This window comes from Hippichthys cyanospilos, chromosome 11 (genome assembly GCF_059441005.1).
Source record: "Hippichthys cyanospilos isolate Australia breed blue-spotted pipefish chromosome 11, RoL_Hcya_1.0, whole genome shotgun sequence".
NCBI lineage: Eukaryota > Metazoa > Chordata > Actinopteri > Syngnathiformes > Syngnathidae > Hippichthys > Hippichthys cyanospilos.
This window is the reverse complement of record NC_142379.1, coordinates 23,478,563-23,503,781: the sequence shown is the minus strand read 5'-3', so window position 1 is coordinate 23,503,781 and position 25,219 is coordinate 23,478,563. Positions and strand designations below refer to the sequence as shown.

Below are 25,219 nucleotides of genomic sequence, written 5' to 3'. Positions count from 1 at the left end.
GGAAAACGATGAATAGTTGAACCTTGAAAAATAAAAAAGCACTTCACGTGAATATGTGGAATGATATGAAGTTCGAACGGCATGAATTGGATGAACTGGGAAGGAATTGAAACCAAAAAAAAAATACTGAATTAACTGAAAAAAACACTGAATGTGTGAAAAGACACAGCGGGGATCGAACGCACGAACATTTAGTAGATATACGTCATCAGAACGTCTGAGCCACGGGAAATGACGAAACCGTGAACGCTTTAAAAGGAAGTAGGAAGAACGCTCCAATCACTTAACATTAGGCCGTTTTTACGGTACAAAAACTTAAATTGTAGGAAAACGATGAAAAGTTGAAACTTGAAAAATAGACCCGCACTAACTAAAAAAGACTCACACAACTAAAAAATGACGCAGCCTGGGATTGAACCCACGAACATGAAGTGCGAATGCCGTACACAAATCCCATGCGCCACCGAGACATAGGAAATATAGAAAACGTTAAAGTTTAAAAATAAAGCACGAAGACCAGCCCATTCACTTAACATTAGGCCATTTTTACGGTACAAAAACTTAAATTGTAGGAAAACGATGAAAAGTTGAAACTTGAAAAATAGACCCGCACTAAACATGAATATGTAGAATGATATGAAGTTTGAACGGCATGAATTGGATGAACTGGGAATGAGTTGAAACGTACCTAAAAAACGGTCGGAATAAAAAAAATAATAATAATAATAAAGGTGGAGAAAAGCATAAGTGTGAAGGTTTCACCTTCACACAATAACTAGAAAAAGTGCAATTTCTGAAGAAATTGCGTGTGAAGGTGAAACCGTTGAAGGTTTGGGAGTTGAAAAGTGGAATGATGTGGAACGATTGAATGGTGTGAATCTGTGAAGAAATATGAATACAAAGTTGAAAAACTGTAAAAAAGTTGAACTGTGGAATTTGAAGATGAATGAAAAACTGAAAAAGTTGAACTGGAGAATGATGTGAATCTGTGAAAAATTATGAATCCTACAAAGTTGAAAAACTGAGAAAAGTTGAACTGGAATAGTGTGAATCTGTGACATTAGGCCTAATGTTAAGTGAATGATGTGATTCAAAAACATGCAGGATATCAGCCCTCGAGGACTGGAGTTTTAAACTCCTGTTAATGAGCTTATCATTTGAATGAGGTGGATTGAATGAGGTGGATTGTGGATTGATGTGAAACAGTGAAGAAATGTGAATAATACAGAGTTGAAAAACTGAAAAAAACTAAAACGTATGAATCAAGCTGAGTTAACCAAGCCAGATGCTGTACTAGGTGGAAGCACTAGTGAGAGGTAATGAGACGGCTAATAAAATATCCAAGATGGCCGCCCATGAGGGCAGATTGGAGTTGGAGTCTTCAGTGGTCTAAGATGGCCGCCGGATGGCAACATGGGAAATGGATTACTTTGTGTAACTAAACTATAGGTGTCAAACTCCAGTCCTCGAGGGCTTGTATCCTGCATGTTTTTGAATCACACCTGTAATGGAGGTGTCGGAGTAGCGTCCAAACTTGTGACCTCCTTGAAAGGACTGTACTTGACTGATTCAGAGGATCCTCAATCTTATCAGGTTGTCCGGCCAGAACATAAAGACGATGCACACTCTCATGCCACTCTTTATTTGTATATAATGTTCTATTTATTTATCTGGGTTGGTGTGTGTGTGTTTCTGTGTTTGTGTGTTCTGTGTGTGTTCTATGTTTGATTGTGGGTGTGTGGTCTCTGCAAAGGAGAGCAGAGAACATTCACTAAACATTGATAACTAACATAACTAACATTGTACAATATGTTACATCATATGCTCACATGACTCTATATTAGCTTAGAATAACATAAACAACACAGGCAAACATACCGTACAATGATAGGAAGAATGAATTCAACCCAATCGTTCCAAAATGTGCGTTAGGTAGGAAAGGGTTAATGGAGCCGAATAGATTTGAGTGGGCGGTGACGTCACTCCCTTACGAGGAAGGATCACATTGGCACACACGGCAAACATGCGACAAACACGCACTTTTTGTGGATGAAACTTTAACGTGAATACTAAAAGTGAAGTATGAAAAGTACGGTATATTTGCCTTTAGCAATTATACCAAACTTAGGTGCAATAACAACTTAGACATTAATGGACAAAGTGAAGCCGTGCAAACGTAAACATGTATCCAAAACCACGAACGGACAACATATTCAAACTGTACTTACATTCTCATGGACGCACGGAATAATAATGAAAGGAATGAGATAATCCACAGAATGATTGAAAGCAGAAAAAATGACTGTCCGTTACAACGATACCTGCCGACTGACCGCATACCTGCAAAACAACCTATGATAGTGTAAACAGAGTCCTGATTGGTAGTGGAGGAATGAAACACAACTTGTGATTAGTTGCTAGGCGGTTGCTAGGAAGATCACATGACCACAGGAGAAACATGTCCAGACGTAAATAGTAATAACAGAACGATTCAAACACGAAATCGTTAAGTATAATCAGAAACTTCTTAACAACACCATTCACTTAACATTAGACAGTTTTTACGGTACAAAAACTTGAATTGTAGCTGAAAGTTGAACTGTAAACGTGAAACGCGATTTGCCCGAACCGGGACACGGACATGTTGAAGATGACAACTCTACCACTGGGCCACTGGGGGGCAGTGTAAGACCACACTGTGAAAGCTTGAAATATAGGGAATGAAGTATTTTTGAACGTGAATCTATGAAGAACTACGAATAATACAAAGTTCAAAAACTGAAAAAAGTTCAACTGTGGAATGAAAAGATGAAATGAAAGTAAGAACAGTTTGAAAAGGCTAAATTCTTTAAATATGAATAGTATAAAAAACGTAAATTGTAGGAAAACGATGAATAGTTGAACCTTGAAAAATACAAAAGCACGGCATGAACGGCATGAATTGGATTAACTGGGAAGGAGTTGAAAGCAAAAGAAAATACGGAATTAACTGAAAAAAAAAACACTGAATGTGCGAAAAGACGCAGCCTGGGATTGAACCCACGAACATGAAGTGCGAATGCAGTACACAAATCCCATGAGCCACTGGGACATTGGAAACGCGGAAACCGTTAAAGTTAAAAAATAAAGTACGAAGACCACCCCATTCACTTAACATTAGGCCATTTTTACGGTACAAAAACTTAAATTGTAGGAAAACGATGAAAAGTTGAAACTTGAAAAATAGACCCGCACTAAACATGAATATGTGGAATGATATGAAGTTTGAACGGCATGAATTGGATGAACTGGGAAGGAGTTGAAACGTACCTAAAAAACGGTCGGAATAAAAAAAAATAATAATAATAATAAAGGTGGAGAAAAAACATAAGTGTGAAGGTTTCACCTTCACACAATAAAGGTGGAGAAAAACATAAGTGTGAAGGTTTCACCTTCACACAATAAAGGTGGAGAAAAACATAAGTGTGAAGGTTTCACCTTCACACAATAATAATAATAAAGGTGGAGAAAAACATAAGTGTGAAGGTTTCACCTTCACACTATAATAATAATAATACAGGTGGAGAAAAACATAAGTGGGAAGGTTTCACCTTTACACAATAAAAGTGGAGAAAAAACATAAGTGTGAAGGTTCCACCTTCACACAATAATAATAAAGCGGTAGAGTAACACATGTGTGAAGGTTGATTAATATTCTTTTACATTTGAAGCATCTAACACATTTGTCTTTTTTATGAAATGCCAGCACACTTTTGATTTCTGTCAAACTTGACAGATTGTCAGAACTTGGGAGCATAGTAACCGCTGGCGCATAGCACACGGTTCCCATTCGTTCTACTTTGCTCGTGTGACGTGTCTGTCGATTTCATCCGTAGTGTGCAACATGCTTATCCCGGTACCAATCGCGACCCGAATCCTGGTACCCAACCTTTGTTATATTATGTAATCAAATGCATTCGGCATGGGAGTCAACTGACGAGCATGAATATAGGAATCTGGAGTTTGAATTCATACCTCAGTTCGTATCCTGCTTTCCTCCCATGTTACAACCACATGTTCAATATGTAAATTCATCAATCTAAATTGTCCCAGGTGTGAATTGGTAATCTGTGATTTTCTAATAAAAAATTGCAGAGAAAAATTGTTAGATGCAGTGATTTGATGTCACCAGAGCTTCTGAGGGTGTTAAATGATAACAAAAAAGGCCTTGTTGAAGCTCCAGTTGCACCACAACAAAGCTTTTGACAACTAAGGCCTCCTCTCAATCCTCTTACAATGCTTCTCAGTGAAAATGGATTAGGCAGTAACATTTTGGCCCACAATCACTTTGGCAGATTAGATTGAGTGAGCATTACACTCACACCATCTTCATTATATACCTTTTATTTTTTTGTTCATATTTTGAGGTGATGCGTTTTTTCCAACAGGGGTTTTAGATGGCATGTTTTTTAATGCTTTTCTTCCAAAATGAGAAGAAAGGAACACAGTTGTTTGCCATCCTGATAGAGCAGAGTTGTTAAAGCAGGCGGCTGCGGGTAATAAGTAGATCTCTAGGGTGCTGAAGTTGTCTGCAAACAGCTCCCCGGTCTCTCTACCTGTCACTTGGCAGCCTGGCGGTCTAGGTGTGATGATTCAGCTCCTCTGTTGCAAACAATTAAAATTGCAAGGATGGTGAGGTGAAACCTGGACGTCAGAACTGTCCTCATTACTTCAAAGGAAGACTGGGTGAGTCATTTACATTATTACTCTGGAATTCATTTCAAATGTGATCACTGAGAAAAGGTGTGTTTCCTTTTCAGACGAATATCCTACAGTGAGCCGAGAACGTCACAAGGCCAAATTCACAGGCGGGACAATGCAACATTTACAACCGCTTTGGGTGTCCAACCAAGCATTTGCGACTATTGTGAAGAGCATGCATAGTTTACTGGCACTGTTTTTTTATAAACTTCTCGTATGGATTCTACTCGGATTGTTGATGTTCCCTTGTTGCATCGGCTGTTTGGTATTCAAAGTGGGCATCCTGGGGCCTTGGAACTGTGACCCGGTCTTCTACAAGACGATGCCGGATGTTGCTGCAAAGCTTGCCATAAACAGGATCAACCAAGACCTCAGTTTAAATTTGGGCCTGACAATGGACTTTGTGATCCTGCAGGAGCCTTGTGAAACTTCCAAAGCGCTAACTGAATTCATACAATATGAGAATATGGTAGATGCTGTTGTGGGCCCCACTAATCCTGGATACTGCACTGCAGCATCCCTCCTGGCAAAGAACTGGGACAAAGCCATCTTCTCCCATGGCTGCGTAAATTTTGAGTTAGAACGCATTACAGGATATCCAACTTTTTCTAGGACAGTGCCATTTCCCTCTGAGGTCCTTTTCATAGTGTTTAAGCACTTCCGCTGGGCTAATATGGCAGTGATCTCCTCCAACGAAGACATCTGGATGGACACAGCACAAAGGGTGGCTGCTGCCATGAGGAAAAAGGGGCTTCCTGTATTCTTGGTTACGTCTGTTGGCATCAACGATACTCAAGTTGAGAACACCCTGAGAAAGATCCAAAATGCAGGAGAGATAAGAGGTATGAGAGCTATATTATGGCAACTTTAAAAGAATACTTAGCCTTTTTTAGCAGTGAAAAATTTTGTCTACAGTTGAGTTGATCTTTTTTTTTTAGGTTCAATCAATTTCATATTTTTCCTCATGCTGTCGACTGTAAATTACATCACTTGCTCAAGGTTTGCGTAATACAACTTTTTTTCTGAGACGTTTGCACGCTGATTGGTTGTTAACTGAGCCATGAGTACCTGTGACGTCATTTTCAATCGACAGCAAGTGGCATGATGTGTTTTTAAAAGTATTAAAAAATAGCAAATTATTTATGAACAAAATATCCATTTACTGCTGCTGAAAATGTTAAAACAAGTTTAGTATCCCTTATCTCATTCAACCCCAGACGTATTTTAATGTTTTTTTTAAATTTAAAAAAAAATATTCATATTAAAAATTGGTACCAAAATAGTAAAGTAAGTGCTACGAATATATAATATACATGTATACAATCAGAAAACATGATAAATAAAAAAATATGGAAAGGATTTATTTACCTTTGAGTACCCCGTTATCCCCATATTCCCTAATAAGGTTTGGCTCCAGCATTGTCTTCATATAAATCATCTTCTTACTTCTCTCTTTAACATAACTAGCAATCATGAGACCCATGGCTAACCCTTTCAACTTTAAATTAAGCAATAAAATGCACTATAAATACGGTTTTGTAACCACTCACAATCGAACAAAGCTTTATCGTTCTGCTATTATGAAACAAGTGACTCAGACCAATAGCAGACCACCATCTCCGTGAGGAGACACCGACAAATAGCAGACCAGAATAGTAGTGACGCGTTGCAGATAAGTGTGACAAGCAACTAAAAATAAGTGCAATTACCTAAAAACGCCAGAAGATGGGAGCAAAGCAACACAAATACAGCCAAGCCTAGGGTCATGACAGTTGTTTTTGGTCTCATAACCGGGAAAATGTCATAAAGAGGGTATGAAACTCAGTATTCCACGTCACAACATGAAAATGTCATAAATCAGGGAAGTTTTATCATCCACTGTACTATAGCAACTAACTAATTCAATCTCCAAGACATATTTTTACGTTTTTTTTTAAAGACAAGGCATCCAAGCCAACTGTTTGGCTAAAGGAATTTTGAATAATTGCTCAAGTACTAAAGTAAAAGATTTCTTCAGGCAATTAGGTTCAAGACCTTGATTGTCACATCCATAGTAACACTACACAATGAAATTTTTATTCTGTCCACTTTTCCAAGCATATTTACTTTCCACACAATAATAAAGTAGGCAATATAAACACTGTAATATGGCAATAAGGGCAGTGATAATGAGGCACTAGTCAAGGCATAGGCTCACATTTTGAAAATATTATGGAGTATTTGGAGTGGAAGAAGGTATAAATATATGAAGATGATAGTGAAAATATCATGTAGAGCAGAATATTATATAGTTAGTTTGTCTGTGCATAGTTTGATTTGTAAGATGCATGTGGTAAAGTGACTAGTGATGGGGCACATTAATGTGTGAGGGATTCTTTCAGAATTCTGATGGCCTATGGGTAGAAACTGTTAGCCAGGCTCGCAGTCCTGGTCCTGAGGCTCCTGTAGCATCTGCCTGGTTGGAGCCCTTCAACCAGGTTGTGTTGTGGGTGAGTGTCATCCCTTATGAGGTGTGTGTCTACTGCAGAATTCTTTTGTGGAAAATGCATTGAGTGAGTGGAGGGCTCCTCCACAGATGTGCTGTGAGTTCTTGATCACATGCAAAAGTTGATGAAAATCTTTGCTGGCATGCTGAATTTCTTCAGTCTCCTCAGAAAGTACAGTCTCTGTTGGGACTTTTTGATGATCTGTTGGGTATTGTGGGACCGGGAGAGATCCTTGGTAATGTAGGTGCCGAGGAATTTGAAGGCTTTTACCCTCTCCAATTTTGTCCCATTGATGAATAGTGATGGTTTTGTGCGGCTCCATCTGCCACCTTGGGTCAGTGATTAGCTCGTTGGTGTTGTCTGTATTGAGGTGGAGATTCTTGCTGCGACACCAGGCCACAAGGTCTGCCACCTCATTCCTATATGCTGTCTCGCCCCCATTAGTGATCAGCCCGGTGACTGTAGTCATCTGCATACTTAATTATGCTGGTGTTGTTCTGGGAGGCAACACAGTCATAAATGAAGAGTGTGTAAAGCAAGGGGCTCTGTACACAGTCCTGGGATGTCTCTGTGCTTACAGTTCTGATGCTGGATGTGCGTTTGTGAACTCTGACATATTACGGTCTGCCTGTGCGAAAGTTCAGCAACCATTTGCAGAGATGGCATGGCAGACCGAGTGTATGTAGTTCATCTGTGAGTTTGTGAGGATGACTGTGTTGAATGTTGAGCTGTAATCAATGAAGAGCATTCTTACATGTGTGTCCTTGCCCTCTAAGTGTGTGAGGGCTGTGTGGATGGCGGTGTTGACTGCATCATTGGTGGACCGGTTCGGACAATATGCACAGTGTCTGGAATGGTCTTTTTGATGTGAGTCATGACAATCCTCTCAAACCACTTCATTGTGATTGGTTTGAGCGCTATGGGACGATAGTCATTTGGGCAGGTCACAGTGCCTCTGGGACGGGCACTTTGGTGGTAGATTTGTAGCAGGTGGGGACAGAGGCTTGTGTAAGCAACAGGTAACGATGTCTGCAAAATCATCAGCTAGCTCTGACGAGCAAACCCGGACTGCACGGCCGGGGATGTTATCTCGATCAGCTGCTTTCCGCAGGTTTGTTCTGCACAGAACTTTGCCCACATCTGCTGGTATCACCATGAGAGTGCACACTCCACGCCCAGCATCCTTCTCTGCTGATCGGGATTCTGAGCATCAAAGCAGGCGTAGAGCTCATTCTGCTCATCTGGCAGTGTAGCTTGGCTGAATGTGACCGCACTAATCTTCTATTGATAGTCCATGATGTGTTGAAGTCCTTCCCACGTGTGTGGAGGGTCAGCGGTGGAGTCATAACCCTCCATCTTCTACGATTATTTTCTCTTGGCCTCTCTGATGGCTCTACTCAGGTCATATCTTGGCCTTTTTGTTGTCTTGAGCGGTGCCTTAAACAAAAGCAGATGCATGTGCATGTACTTTGACCCTCACATCACAGTTTATCCAGGGCTTTTGGTTGGGATATATTCTGAGATGCTTAATAGTTGTAACTCGGTGCTAAAATAATAGGTTACTTCAGTGACTTTAGAAACAAAGTAATCAATTACTTAGTGTTTTATTACACTATTCAATAAATTGCTGTCGAACTCTAGGACCTGCTATAATGGATTACTTTTTTATTTAAATCAGGGGTGCACACACTTTTCCAGCATGTGAGCTACTTATAAATTGACCACATCAAAATGATCTACCTTCTATAAACTTGCACAACATATATTTATTCATGATAAATTGAAATTTCTTTATATGAACCATACATGTTGGTGTATCTTGCATAACTACATGAATACATATTGCTAAATATAACTTTATTTTTTTGTCATTACCCTACTCTAATGACTTCCACTGTATGGAACCAGCCAAGAATGCAGAGTCAGGACAGGTTTGTTTTTAAAATCTTTAAACAGCGACTCAGCTGCTTCAGCAAATGCCTTTTTACCATTTCTCCATCTTGGAAGGATTTCTTGTCTTCACGATTAAGTAACTCACCCGGAACAAAGCTTTGGTGGCTGCCTTTGCTTTTGAATTTAGCTGTGAGGAAAAGGACTGCAGTCCGGACAACTGGGATTTTAGTTCCTTGACTTTTCTCCTTCTCAGCTCGCAGTTCATCCAACTGTCAGTATCGTAGTTTTTATGGTCAGTACGAAAATGCCGCTCCACATTTCCCTTTTCCGTTATAGCAATGAAAGACTGTCAGATGAGGTAAACACACTTTGAAATGGGCAAAGTAAACAAAGAAAAAAATCCACCTCCCGATTCGTATGAAAATGGTGCGTTTTTGGCTTTTTACTTGGTCCAGCTCCCTCACTCATTTTCATATCCTTAAGCTTAGAAGAAATAAATTCGAGGCCAACTCACTAGCTTGCTAGAATGTGCTGTTATGTGTGCTTGTGGAGCGATCCTTCTGTCAGAAAATGTTTGATTAGATTAGACAGACCGACCTCCCCCCATGCCAATCACATTTCAGAGTGAAGAAGGATCATAGGCTTATGTCTAAGTTTTAATGCCATGTAATCAACCTACTTACAGAGGTGTCAAAGTCAAATGGATGCAGGGCCAAATAAAACATTTGGCTACAAGCCGAGGGCCGGACTGTCCAATCTTCATTGAAACCAAAATTGAACCCACTCAAAACATAACAAATATATTACAATATGATTGGATAAAATAAGCAATATTTTCTTATGACTGTCAGTAATTCTTAATTTCAGCAGGAACCAATTACAAATGTCCTTCATTAAAAAAAAAAAAAAAATCCTAACATGAACATTAAATGAATGAAGTGATATTATTCATGGCACCATCATTATATTTTCTCATTCTCTCAGCAGCTTGGGTGCGCAGCTGGGGCATTGTGTTGGGGAGAAAGCGCGCAAACTCTGCAGCACCCACTGCTGCCTTCGGCGCATCATTGCATTATAGCTCAATCAACTCCATTTGGAGGTTTGGGAGTGAGATTTCTACATCAACTGCAAATGGATTACTGAGCAGTGCACCTGCTTTTTTGTGCTTCAAAGTCAGCAAATCGGCGTCGAAAGTCAGCGGCGAGTACACTAATTTTATCAGCAAACTGCGCTTGGGAAAACACTGATAGATAGCTTATCTTTCATGGTCTGACTGCTAGGAAAGTGGCTCAAGTTTTCTTTCCACATTTGTGCCTCCCACAGAGTCAGTTTGGTATGAAACACCCTCACTGTACTGTACATATCAGAGATGAAACGAGCCCAACCCTGCAGCTGCATGTTCATTGCATTCAGATGAGTTGTAATGTCACACAGAAAAGCCATTTCACACAAAAACCTTTCGTCTCTGAGTTGTGTTGTGTCTTTCCCTTTGCTGTCCAAGAACAGACAAATCTCCTCACAAAGCTCCAAACATCTGTGCAGCACCTTTCCCTGGCTTAGCCACTGCACCTCAGTGTGATAGGGCAAATCACCATGCTCCGTTTCTAACTCGCTCGGAAATGACGAGAACTGGCGGTGATTTAACCCTTTGGCTCAGATAAAGTTAACTGTGCACGTGATGATGCTCATTACATGTTTCATTTTCAAGGCTTTACCACACAACGACTCCTGGTGTATGATACAGTGATAAGCTGTCAGCTCACCAGAGACGTTTTCCTTCTGCATCTTCTCCTGTATCTTTGCCACCAGTCCACTCCTATGTCCACACATCGCAGGTGCTCCGTCTGTTGTCAAACCCACCAGTTTTTCCCAAGGCAGCTCCATCTCGTTTACACAACTTGAGACCTCTTCATACAAATCATGTCCTGTAGTTGTGCCATGCATAGGACGTAATGCTAACAACTCCTCTGTCACGTTTAGGCTGGAGTTCACTCCGCGGATGAAAACTGACAACTGGGCAATGTCAGAAATGTCTGTGCTCTTGTCCACAGCCAGGGAATATGTGATGAAATCTTTTCCCTTGTTAACAAGCTGCTCTTTTAGATTGATAGACAACAGGTCTACTCGCTCAGCAATGGTATTTCTGCTCAAGTTGACATTTAAAAAGAGCTGTCTTTTGTCGGGGGAAACTTCATCACAGACTTTAAGCATAAAGTTATTGATAAAATCCCCCTCTGTAAATGGCCCGGCTGATTTAGCGATTTCCTCTGCTAAAATAAAACTTGCCTTAACAGCAGCCTCGCTTTGTGACTTGGCTTTTCTGAACAGACACTGTCGAGATTTGAGGCCTCGTTTGAATTCCTCGACCTACTGTAGCCTTTGTTCCATGTCCGTAATCTTGCTTTTGTCTGCGTGTTTTGTTTCATGATACCGTCTCATATTATACTGTTTCATCACCGCCACACTTTCTCCACATAGAAGACACATTGGTTTTGCAGCTACCTCCGTGAACATGTACTCTAACTCCCACCTTGTTTGAAACCCCCTGTTTTCATGGTCCACCTTCCGTTTTGCCATTGTTGATGGTATATGTAAGATAACTTTTGCTGTTATGCTAATGATTGCTATTAAATAATTAAATGAAGCCGCCTCCCACTCGGCGCGTCCCCATTGCATTGTGGGAAATGTAGTATTGGTCCATACATTACATCTGCGGGCTGCTGGCTTGCAGCGGCCTGCGGGCCGGATCTAATAGTAAACTGTTATCAACACAGAGGCCAGATAAAACCCTCTCGCGGGCCTGATGTGGCCCGCGGGCCTTGACTTTGACATATGGGACCTACTACTTTCGGGATCGACCGGTAGAATGCGATCAATGTATTGGGCATCCCTGACTGTGTAGGTGGAGTGACTAGTTGTCCAAATCTATTTGTTCACATAATGTCAGTTAACATGTAATTCCACGTGTGTGCTTCAGTGATCATCATGTGCATGCACTCTGTGCTGCTTGGAGGAGAGCTGCAGGCCACTTTACTCGTCAAGGCACAACAAATGGGTCTGACTTCGGGCAAGTACGTTTTTGTGCCCTATGACACCCTGCACTACAGTTTGCCCTACAACACCCCCTACTTTCCCCTCCTAAACAACAACAGACTGAGTGAGGCCTATGACGCTGTGCTCACAATCACCATAGTCTCAGACCCTGTGTCCTTCAACGTGGCATACACAACAGCCAAAGAGAGCGGCGAAATTAGGTTGAATGCTCCTGCTGAGCAGGTAGGAATGAGTTAATGTAAGGTGGGGAAATCATATGGTCTATAATAAAATAAATGTTCAAGAGCCAACTTTCTCATACTAACAGCGTCTGCTCTGTATTGCAGGTGAATCCACTATTTGGCACAATCTATAACAGTATTTATCTACTCGCCAAGTCCATTCACATGACCAGGAGAGCAGACATGCATCTGACAGGCTCAAACCTAGCCTACTTCACTAAGAACATTTCTTTCAATGGCTTCAATCAGAAGGTTAAGGTCAACAATGGTGGTGAACTCAAAACTAGCTACATCATCCTGGATACCAGCAACACTGAAAGCCAGCTGTACCCGACTTACATGGTGGATCTCACATCTGGACGACTTCGGTTTGCTGGGAGGTCTATTAGTTTTCCAGGAGGGTCTCCTCCACCGTCAGATTCCAGCTGTTGGTTTGTCAAGAGCGCTCTCTGCAAAGGAGGTAATGGAGTCTGAGTGAAGGGCTCCATGAAAGATGGGTATTGAAAGCATTTTCATTTAGAATTACCTGTCATTTAAATGGGGCCAAGATATCGCTCTGAATGTTCTTAACTTCGGCTTACATGTCGGTATTGAATTGACAGCCAAGTTGTGCCCTCCATTTTCCCTTAGTTTCAGTAGTTACACACAATGCAGTAAATGATGTCTCCTGGCTAACACAGCAGCTGCCATACCATTTACCCATACCAAACATGAGTTGTCACATGGGGAATCTTTGACACTAAAATAATGTAGCGCAAGGCACACAGGAATAACTTTGGGTAATTAGCCTAATGCTGCATTACCAAGTCAAGACAAATGAAATATCTGCTCATATCTTCTCAGTGTGCTGAGAAAATAACTGATAATTATAATGCAGTGGTATACAACTGCGTTGTATTCTATTGGGAGTTTCTAATACATTAGGTAACTTGTTTTACTAAATAAAGAGTGGTTCATTCTTGTAAACAGCTGTTGTGCAATAACGCTCCACTCTAATGTAAACCGCAATATCAATCAATCCATCCATCCATCCATCCATCTATCTGTCCAGCATGCTAGCTAGTTAGCTCTTATTGTATAACTGTTGTTGTTGCTGTTGTTATGCAGGTGTGGAGGTGACCTACATTATAGTGGTCTTTGCGGTCATCTTGGCTCTGGCTGTAACAGGGCTTGTCATCAGTCTATACATCAGGTTCAAGGCTCTCCATTTGAATTAATATGGAGATCCTGTGATCAATTGACTTTCACATCTTTTATGAATTTGACTTGATAGGAAGAGGCTCCAGCAAATCCAGCTGGTCAAAGGCCCAAATCGGATCCTGCTGACCTTGGAGGATCTTACTTTCATCAACCCTCAGAATAGCAAAAGGGTGAGCGTTAATGCGGCATTCTGCGGTCTGGTTTGAGTCAACCTTTGATCCGTTAGCACATGATTTATATTTCAGGACTAAAGATGGGGAACACTATTAGAAACAATGTAGGGAACTATTTTGTGGGCGTTTTTAGAATTTAAAAAATACATAAGTTGGATAATTACAACAAGAAATACATCCATCCATCCTCTTACCCGTCGTCCTCACGAGGGTCACGTGCATACTGGAGCCTATCCCAACTGTCTTTGGGCAGGCGGCCGGGTACACCCTGAACTGGCTGGCGGCCAATCACGGGGCGTACAAAGACAAACAATCATTCACACTCAATGACATCCAAGGCCAATTTGGATTGACCAATATACGGTAATTACCATGCACATATTTTGATGTGGAAGGAAACCGGAGCGACTGGAGAAAAGTTGAACATGCAAATGCCATACAGGAAGGCCAGAGCTGAATTGAACCTACGGCCTCTGAACTGTGTGGGGGAAGTGCTTATCCATCTTCCACCATGCCGCCACAAGGAATAGATTTAAATACATATTTGTGTGACATTATAGTTTTTTAATGAGGATCAACTTTGTATTTATGACTGGCACATGACTCTCAGTTCAGGTTTAGATTTTGAATTTCTGAATTCCTCCCGTTAAGTCCCACATAAAAACAAACAAAAAAATACCAATTCATTCTTCAAGTTTAGAACTTTGAAAAGTCAATACATTTTGTTACCTTATTCTAAAAAATATGCTCCACAAATATGCTTCAGTAACTTTTATTTACTGATTCTAGCTACTCTTCTGTATTTTATGATATTTTTCATTTGACTTCATGCACAGAAAATACTTTTAGATGACACGAGTGAGTCCAAAAGTGCTCTGGAAGAGAAATCTGCTGATCGCTCACATTCAGTGAACAGCATGCACACAGTGACCCACGAAACCACCAGTGTTGCAGTTTTTGAGGTAAACTACCCTGAGATAGGCATGATTGGAAAACCCCCCCCACATTTTTTACTTTCACACCAGCTCAAGACAGTAGCTTGATGATCAGCAATAAAGCATCAAAAGCAACTTTCATAATTAGCAGTTTAACCTGCAGTGTGAACTCTCTTCCAGGGTGATTGGGTGTGGCTTAAGAAGTTTGAGGATGGCCAGTTTAAGGAGATGAAGCAGATCGGTATAAAGATCTTTACCAAGGTGAGCGCTATCAGGTCTTTATCTGGCAAACAATGCTTTTTTTAACCTAACATTTTTGTGGCAAACTTTCTCAGAAATTATGTTCATTCATACACAAGCAGTCTACAGTTAATACTCCAAATGTTGTTTCCAAACATGACATCTCCAATGATACCCTGAATAATCTAGCATACATACAGTGGACCCCCGTGTTACAGCGTAACTGGCTTACGTTTTTTTCATGCATCCTATGATTTCCTTCACACAAACATGGTCACAGAATAGTTTTAACATAGAGACTCAAATACAACCATTTACTCATCAATCTTAGTACATGTATGTTTCATAAAAATCATTTGTGTCATATTTGCGATAAAATCACTAAGGTCTTCTAGCCAAATTCTGTTATCATACCAGGTTTCTATTGTCCCGTTCAGATGAAGGACTTAAGAAACGAGAATTTGAATCCTTTCCTGGGGTTCTTTATGGAGAGCTCCATGTTGGCAGTGGTGACGGAGCACTGCTCCAGGGGGAGTCTGCAGGACTTGCTTAGGAATGAAGATGTCAAATTAGACTGGATGTTCAAGTCTTCACTTGTGCTTGACCTTATCAAGGTAAAAGCCAACCCTCCCATCTGATGCCCTGCATCTCATCATGTGACACTTTTCTATTGAGCTAAGCGCCGACATTCTCAATTAAAACATGCTCCTGTTCAACTCGTTTTGTTTTTCTTGTGCATGGGCACCTTCAATAAGACTCAAGCTGTTGTTCAATGACATTAGTGGTTATTCTTGAAAGTGCCCATTGAAATAAAGTATCAAATTGTGATTCTAGGGTATGAAGTACCTCCACCATAGGGATTTCCCACATGGCCGGCTAAAATCTCGGAATTGCGTAGTGGATGGGCGATTTGTCCTCAAGATCACTGACTATGGCTTTAATGAGCTGCTAGAGTCTGTAAAAGCTCCTTTAGAACAACCAGCACCTGAAGGTAACGCATGATCAAAAAACATACAAGCATTTGTAGCAAGAGCACTGCATTTCACTTTGCCCTATACAGACCTTTTTTGGACCGCTCCAGAGTTCCTGAGGGATCTTGCAAGCTCCCGTAAAGGCACTTACAAGGGGGACGTGTACAGTTTTGCCATTATTCTCCAAGAAGTGGTGGTTCGAGGACCACCATACTGCATGCTTGACTTACCGCCGGAAGGTATGTATTGAAAAAGGCATTGTTGCAAAACTATTCATGGAATGTATGATGAAGCAGTATTCTTTAGAGAAAAACTTCGGGGAAAGCCTCAATTAGGCTGCAACCAAAATTGTGCACAGGTTAGCACATAACATTTGCAGTTCACTTTTTCATGAATGAGTGAGTAAAATGATAAATGAGCGATCATTTTGTAACCTGAGAAACAGAACTGTAAAAGTAGAAAGTCTCTATCCAGAAAAAGCTTACATAACTACTGTAAGCATTGTAAACTAGATTCGTAAGCAGTCGCTAGACCATGAATAATGTGTTTTTAGATGTTGAATATACTGTATGTAAAAACTTTGAAAACTCCACATGCCTAAACACCTTAAGCTTGAGATGTATTTTAGTTATTATTTGGTTTTTATACTCTCAGGGCCAAATCCATGGAGAGCACACTGTGGATGCTACTAGCATCCTAAATTTGGCATCTCATTACATACTCTGCCTGCGCAGTCCTTTACTCCATCTTAACATTCTCTTCAAGAAAGCGTATTGGGTTATTGACATGCCAGCACAAAAAGGCCCACAAAGTTTGACAACCTAAGTTCAGTTTGGACCTGTTTCATCCGATTGCAATGAAAGGCAAACAAAAGAACTTGCTTTGCACCAAGAATACATAGCAGAGCAATGGTAGTTTGTTAGAGACTCTTTCCTTCAGTTTGCATGTTTAAAAGTGACTACTCAACCAAATATCATTTTCGCTTAGCTCTTTTCACAATTTTTTGGGGATATATTTGTTCGATTCCACTTTTCATTGTTGTATATTTTTATGTAATGTAAAATATTTCAATATTTCACCTTTTTCTCATGCCAAGAAAGACACATTTAACGAAAATGTGTTATTATTTTTATTATTATTATCATTATTATTATTAGAGAAAGATAATATTGTCAGAACGCGAGACTGAGTAGGTTTGAATGGGAGTCAGAAACTCTTATCAATCATCTCCGAAATTTAGATGGACATCCAATACCCACATAAATCTCCAGCGTTGTGCATTTTTAGAGTAAGCGTTTAGAATGTCGGTGCATTCCTCTTGTGTAATGTCGGCTTTTACAGTTTTACACCGGCTTTCAACAGCTGTTTTTGTTTCACTCAAACTGCATGATGCTATTTGCACCCGTGTTAATGAAACATTTATCAATGAGGCTAATTTACATCATGGAGGGCATTTTCCTGCCAAATAAAAGCATATTAGTTCATTTAAAAATGCATAAATACCAGCAGCGCGACAAGATGCTTTGTGCTTATCTTCTCAGTTCCCTATTTAGCGACTCAACGCTATCATAAATCTGGCCCTCAGTGGTTAAATCTCAGGTGCTGGACAAATCTTGCCCCCGACACTTCCATGCCTCTTGTACCTAATGATTCCTCAAGTAATATATGAAACTTACATAGCAGCGGTTTTCTTTAGACACTCAGTAACTAAATGCCATTTATCAATCATTATACTGTACTTGCTGTTGCAGTTTGACTTTGCCACCTTTTGCTTCCCACTTGTGCCTACAATACCTCAAAAGATATATTTCACCTCATATGTTTTGTTTTACACACTATGCCTGCGCAGTTCTTGTTTGTGCTTTGATTTGCAGTTTTGTGTCTACACCAGGAAATGTGAGGAACGTAATATTTCTGTGTTCTTGCTCATTTGAAGAAACTAACAATAAAACTAACTCTGACTGAAAACAGATCAACATCCCCCGCCCACCCCCTACATTGTAAATGACTGCTGATCATCTAGACTATGCAACAACGCACAATCCATTTACAAAAATTCAACATCTAATCAAACCAAAATATGTTTGAAAATTTACATTCTCCCAGAGGTCGATTTGCTATCACAGCTGTCCATTAAGTTATACAGGCCGCCCATACTGTATATCCAGCTGCGCTTGCGCAGAAGCCCGCTCCGTGTTGCTGCGAATGTCCTGGCTTCTGGCTAAGGCAGATTACATACAACCTGGCAACAAGTTAGCTGAATTGTCATTGGCTAAAAACTCCAACTTAAAATTACAACACTAGAAGGAGTGTAAACAAATGGATATAATAAGAAACAAAAAACAGAATATGGAGAATATTTTTATAAGTAAAATAAATATATAATATAAATATTTAGTAAAAATAAATTTAAAATTAAATTGACTTTCATTATAGTTATTATAAATATTAGAGTTTATTATAGTTATGATAATGATGTCAGGTTATATTAGGCCCGAAGTGAAGTCCTTGCTGGACCTGACGGCCCACTATTGCTAAAAACAGTACAAATCATTTGATCTGTATCGTATTGTAAACATTTAAAAACATGAAAAGGTACAGAATTTTTTTTTGTAGTTTAATCCCTTTATTACTTAGTTTCACAGCATAATTATGCATTGTTTATGTGTTAGAAAAATCTGTTAGTGCATTCCACATTTTAAATGTCAATAATTCAAGTTCATTCTACTACTGTAGGTTAGGGTAAGACATTTCAAAAATAAAAGGTTTCGGTGGGGATAACGTTAGCAGCTCTGCTAAATCTTTATTGTTGTGTTTCACATGCTATTTAATGTGAGTTTTTGTATGCTTCATCTTGATACATATTGTTCACAACTATTTATAGGCTATTATTAATTGCAATTATACAGTGAAAATTAGCACGCTTCTATGGCACAGCTCTAAATGTGTGGACAACTCTTAAGGTGTCATGCACAAAGTGCACCCAACTAATATAATCGTCTTATCTTTATCTCTGACGAACTTAAAGTATTGGGCGTATGTCCATCTTGTGTACATATTCAACTTATTCAACCTGTTTTCAGCTGCCAGCACGTTCATCTCTGCTGTAGTAGATACTAACAGCAGCAAGTAAACATTTTGCCCTGGATTTCTCTCCCACGATCTCATGGTATTTTTGGAGGATTTGGAAAAAAAAGAAACATCACTTTCAGGCTAACAATTCATTGTAATGCATTGCGTTACTATGATTTGTAACAAGTACAGTGGACCCCCGGGTTACAGCATCCCTGGCTTACGTTTTTTTCACGTTACGGTGTGGAATACTGGGTTTTTTCGTCCCCACTTTATGAAATTTATCCCGCTTTACGATTAACATCAACATCTGCCATGATCTGTGGGGTTGGTTGTTTGTTGTTTTGCCTCTCTCTTGGGGCGTTTTTAGGTAATTGCTCTTATTTTCTGTTGGTGTCAAACTGCCTCCGCTGCAACGCGTCACTACAATGCTGGTCTGCTATTGGTCGGTGCTCCGACTCCCTGAGATACTGGTCTACTATTGGTAAGCATGATGGTGACACGAAGATGTTGGTCTGCTATTGGTTGGCGAACGGGGTCACAAAGATGGCTGCTTAAAGACTTGATCTCATGAGAAAGTGCTTTCAATATCGTATTTTTTATGCATTTAGTGCTTAATTCAAACTTGAATTGGTTATCCATGAGGCCCAAGATTGCTAGTGATGTTAAAGAGAAGTAAGAAGATGATTTACACGGAAACGAAGCTGGATATAATCAAGAAATACGAAGAAAGCTAAGCATAACAAGTGTCAACTCAAAGGTAAATAAATCCTTTACATATATTTTATTTATCATGTTATTTAATTAAATTCATGTATATTATATATTAGGAGCACTTACTATACTATTTTGATACTGATTTTTAATATGTAAATACAATTTTGATGTTTTCACTTAGGGGTTTTACACGCATTAGCTAATTAACATAGGTTTGGATTGCCCGCCATACGCGAATTCATGTTCCGATCCCAACGCGGAATGGATTCATCTCATACAGTAAACCAGGGGCCCAATGTACAAATTACAATTTTTTGTGTGTAATATATCACAATACCGCATTACAGCAAAAAGTAAGGCATTACAGTAATTACATTACTTTTGTAATGCATTACACTTAACACTGTTTATGATTGGCTATATTTTAATGAATGAAAAAAGAATCCTGTACAAAGTAACAACAAAAAACTCAAAACAGAAACAAACTTATGGGAGGAGGTAGGAAGGTAGGAACTAACTAAGGGAAGAAGGTGGTCTTGGACAGAATGACAGCAAAACAATGACCCAACAAAATACTGAAACAAAACTAGGACACACCATTGAACTCTGAGCGCTCTCACCATGAGCGGTTCTCCTAAATACATTTCCTGTTCTTTGACAGTTCCGGCACACTCTTCCTCTGGTATTGTTTCCAACACCTGCTTTCTATTGCAGACAGATTTGTGTACTCTGACCAGTACTCTGGTCTCTCGTGAGCTTCTCAGTACTTTCAGGACATCTCCTGGAGCAACAACTTCCTTGAGCCAAGTGTTGCAAATAAAAGGAACTTAGCTTTTGGGCTTGACTGCTGGTTTGAACTCAGGTATTACTTGTCGTACAAATGATCCGATGACTTATTCCTATGTCATCCTTTTCATAGTCGCCAGGCACACCATAGCTCACTATGCTCCACCCTAAGTCGGTCTTCTGTGCAAAAGGCTGATTATTTTCTCCACACACAGCCACACTACGCAAGAGTACTTGAGGACAATTGTAGCCAATTAGTAAACAAATCTCCCAATCCCTTCGTGGAGCAATGTTCTCTGCAAGATGCTCCAAGTGAGACCATGCCTTGGCAGTCTCAGGGGTAGGAAACTGTTTCTTATTTGCTGGTATGAACTCATGAGTATATGTGGTTGGAATTAAAATTTTGTCCACAGAGAATATCCTTCTCACTTGCAGGTGTTTGATTCTTTTACAGTGTAAAATTGTCTTCTTCGATGACATTGTGGATAACTTAAGGTTGACTTGGTCTGTATTGACATCTAGATTATCTGCTACTTCTTCTAAAACATGTAAGAGTGACTTTGCGAGCCTAAACGAGCATAGACAAGCACTTCATTACTTGTGTCTGCAGGTGTGGACACAAAGACTGGTATTATTGCTGAAGTCTGTGTGCCATTGCCATCTTGATTGACTTTCTAGCTGTGCACTGTAGTTTCTGCAATGTCGCCTTTGCACTTGTGTTGATTGTGATTTTCAATCAATCAAATTTTATTTATATAGCCCTAAATCACCAAAGTCTCAAAGGGCTTCACAGATGAAAAGAGGTCGTACAGAGACATCTTTTCAGTATAAGGTACACAACAGCATCCCCTGTCAAAGCTCCCAGAAGGGGAAGGAAAATTTTAAAAAACCCAATTTGGGGAAAATCAGAAACCTCCAGAAGGGACCACAGGTGGGAGGAGCCCCCTTCCAGGCCCACAGGTTGAAGTGGATGCTGCATGTACCGGACACAGAAACAATATAAACTAGAGCTGCAAGCAGCTATAAAGGGCCCTCGCAGACCTGTGCTCGTTGGGGTATGAACAGGTCGGGGTATGAACAAGAACTATGAACGATGAAAAAGTAGTTGTAGATCACTTCAGTGCAGGACTCTTACCAAATATGTAAAATTTAGACAAGGTGGGATAGTTTGGGTTGAGTTACTGCAGCTTTTATTGTTACAGTTTTGTGACTTTCAATGCCGTATAGGCCACACCCACTGTGGAAACATCGGGGAGGGCATAAAGCATGGCCACTGGCTTTTCAGAAAACATTTAAGGGATATCAATTCAAGGGAATCAGCAGAGTAGATAAAAACGTTAAGGATTTGCTATATTTTTTGCTGCCACTAGGTGGCGCTCGTACTATGATGAAAAATAGGCTTGTTGGTGTGTTTCACATTGGACTCCCATCCCATATATGAAGTTTTGCAAACATCAGATCATCTAAGTCGAATTACAGCAACTTTTACCGTTTTGGCGAGACATCAGACTTTTAGTTTGCATAGAGGCCACGCCCTGTAATGAAAAGTCATAAAAGTTGAGAACCTTAATGTTCCAATGTGTCATAGCTTTTCTGACCATTTTTGAGTTCATTTAGTCAAACAGGCATTTCACAGTACATAAAAGTATAAAAAATGAGATTTTTGTCCGCCACTGGGTGGGGCTGTAAATGATTTGAAAGTTTATCACATAGCTGTATTATTGCATGACTTTTAAAGTCCCAGGAAAGTTTCAGATGGTTTGAAGCTGTCATAGCTGAGTTATTAAGATTTTTGTCACTCTTGGCGAAGGAAGTATTAAACATAATTTGAAGCTCCGCCCCCATCTTTTATGTCAAGAGATCTTCACGATATTTGGACTATGTGTGCCCCTTAGTGGGATAATGATTCATGCCAAAGTTGAAGGTAATGGGGTGAATCGTTTAAGAGAAAAAGGCACTAGTTTGAGACCAGCTAATGTCTAAGAATGGGAAAAAACTGCACATTAAAAAAATTCATAACAATTTTTCTGTACATCCTAGCACATCACTTCTATTGACTTTTTTGTAGGCCTTACAGTCTTTCATTTGCCTACAAAGTTTCATAGCTGTAGGCCAAACAAAACAGGATTGACTGTAATCTTTCAACTAATGACATTTTTTGCAGCCACTAGGTGGCGCTAGCTTTAAGCTGGAATATATTTTTGTCGATATGTTCAGGAGAATATTTTTATCAAATGTGTGAAATTGTGAGAAGATCAGATCATCTGGGTCAAATTACAGCAACTTTTACTGGACAGATAAAGCTTCGGAATGAAAATGGTCGTAGAGGCCACGCCCATTATCGACACTTCGTAAAATTTGGTGGAGGTCAGCAGGGCTGTCTAGAGGCTTTTCAGACTTAATTTCAGCAATATTACTTTAAAGGGCTCAGCTAAACACATACAAATGTTTCAAAAATGCTGTATTTTTGGCTGTCACTAGGTGGCGCTCGTACTATAACAAAAAATACGTTGATAGGTGTATTCCGCATTGGAAACTCATCAAATATATGAAGTTTAGAAAAGATAAGACCATCTGGGACCAAACACAGCAACTTTGTTCGTTTTGGCGAGACATCAGACTGACATTTTTGTTTGCCACTAGATGGCCTTATAAGCAATTGAAGATTTTTTTAAACACTTGTGTTAAGGGCTTAAGTCTTCATGTGTGTGTGAAGTTTCAGATTTTTCTAAGCTTGTAAAGCTGAGTTATAAAGGTTTGTTTCACATGTGGCAAAGTAATCATCAAAGGCATACTATAAAGCCCCGCCCCCAACATATTTGATGGCGGATCATCACAAAAATTTGAACAATTGTGCCTCACAGTCAGATAAAACATCACAGCAAATTTGAAGTCGATCGGGTCAAGCGTTTGGGAGAAAAAAGGAGCAGTTCGGGACCTGCAAATGAGCAAAAACGGGCCAAAAGTGCACATTCAAAAATTCATAACTCTCTTTCTGTACATCTGAGCACATGGCTCGCGCTGACTTTTTTGTAGGGCTCGAGGTCCTACATAAGGCTACAAATTTTTGGAGCTCTAGGTCAGACGGGCCGGGAGTGAGAGGCTATTTTCCACTCATAAGGCCATTTTGGGGCCAATTACAGCCACTTTTTTCGTTTTGGCGAGTCATCTGACTTTGAGGTGGCGTGCAGACTACGCCCATTATCGAAAAGTCGTAAAATTTTAAAACCTTAATATTCCATGTCTTAATGATATTCTGACCAATTTTCATTTGTTTTACTCAAACAGACTGAGCACAATACATGAAAGTGTAAAAAATGACATTTTAATCAACCACTAGGCGGCGCTAGTAGGTATTTAAAAAAACTTTTTTCAAAGGTGTTAAAGACATAAGTTTCCATGTATCTATGAAGTTTTAGATTTTTTTAAGCTAGTACAACAAAGTTATTAAGGTTTATGTCACTCTTGGCGAAGGAAAAATTGAACACATAATTTGAAGCCACGCCCCTATCATATATGTCAGCGGATCTGCACCAAATTTTGCCCACTTGTGCCCCTATGTGTGAATATGGACCACAGCAAATTTGAAGGTGATTGAGTAAAGCGTTTAGGAGAAACAAGGAGCAGTTTGGGACCTGCAAACGTGCAAAAATGGGCCAAAAATGCACATTCAAAAATTCATAACTGTTTTTCTGTACATCTGAGCACATGGCTCACGCTGACTTTTTTGTAGGTCTCTAGGTCCTACATATGCCTAAAAATTTTCGTAGCTCTAGGTCAAACGGGCCGGGACCAGGTGCACTTTTTCAACCTTAGGTGGCGCTGCAGAGCCATTTTTTTTGCATTGTTTTGGGAAACACAAAAATATCCAATTTTTCACCGGGCCCGACAAATGTGCAAATTTTGGTGACTTTTCGTGCATGTTTAGGCCCTCAAAAATGGAAAAGCGCTGCACAGTAAATAATAATAATAACTAGAGCTGCAAGCAGCTATAAAGGGCCCTCGCAGACCTGTGCACGTTGGGCTATGAACAGGTCGGGGTATGAACAAGGACTATGAACGATGAAAAAGTAGTTGTAGATGACTTCAGTGCAGGACTCTTACCAAATATGTAAAATTTAGTCAAGGTGGGACATTGTGGGTGGAGTTACTGCAGCTTTTATTGTTCCAATGTTGTGACTTTCAATGCCATATAGGCCACACCCACTGTCGAAACATCGTACTGATTTGTGGAGGGCATAAGGCATGGCCACTGGCTTTTCAGAAAACATTTAAGGGATATCACTTCAAGGGGCTCAGCAGAGTACATAAAAACATTAAGGATTGGCTTTTTTTTTGCTGCAACTAGGTGGCGCTTGTACTATGATAAAAAATTGGCATGTAGGTGTGTTTCACATTGGACTCCCATCCCATATATGAAGTTTTAAAAATATCAGATCGTCTAGGTCCATTTTCAGCAACTTCTACCGTTTTCACGAGACATCGGATTTTGAGTTGGCATAGAGGCCACGCCCTTTATTGAAAAGTCATAAAAGTTGGGAACCTTAATGTTCCAATGTGTCATAGCTTTTCTGACCATTTTTGAGTTCATTTAGTCAAACAGGCATTTCACAGTACATAAAAGTATAATAAATGAGATTTTTGTCCGCCACTGGGTGGCGCTGTAAATGATTTGAAATTTTATCACATAGCTGTATTATTGCATGACGTTTAAAGTCCCAGGAAAGTTTC

General features: G+C 39.9%; 1 protein-coding gene across 4 annotated transcripts in view; it reads left to right on the top strand.

Annotated features, from left to right (window-relative positions):
• The first annotated feature begins 4,344 nt into the window (after nt 1-4,344).
• Nucleotides 4,345-25,219, top strand: part of gucy2f (guanylate cyclase 2F, retinal) — a 50,028-nt gene continuing 29,153 nt past the window's right edge. For all 4 annotated transcript variants that reach the window (XR_015867132.1, XR_015867131.1, XM_088426904.1 and 1 more), the window contains exons 1-11: nt 4,345-4,725; nt 4,800-5,582; nt 12,097-12,395; nt 12,500-12,854; nt 13,502-13,586; nt 13,668-13,764; nt 14,604-14,729; nt 14,883-14,963; nt 15,380-15,556; nt 15,777-15,933; nt 16,003-16,152. Coding sequence is in view for 2 of the 4 variants with exons in the window: in XM_088426904.1 (XP_088283030.1) it covers nt 4,856-5,582; nt 12,097-12,395; nt 12,500-12,854; nt 13,502-13,586; nt 13,668-13,764; nt 14,604-14,729; nt 14,883-14,963; nt 15,380-15,556; nt 15,777-15,933; nt 16,003-16,152 (2,254 nt within the window). In the remaining 2 variants the exon portion in view is untranslated. The remainder of the gene's footprint in view (nt 4,726-4,799; nt 5,583-12,096; nt 12,396-12,499; nt 12,855-13,501; nt 13,587-13,667; nt 13,765-14,603; nt 14,730-14,882; nt 14,964-15,379; nt 15,557-15,776; nt 15,934-16,002; nt 16,153-25,219) is intronic.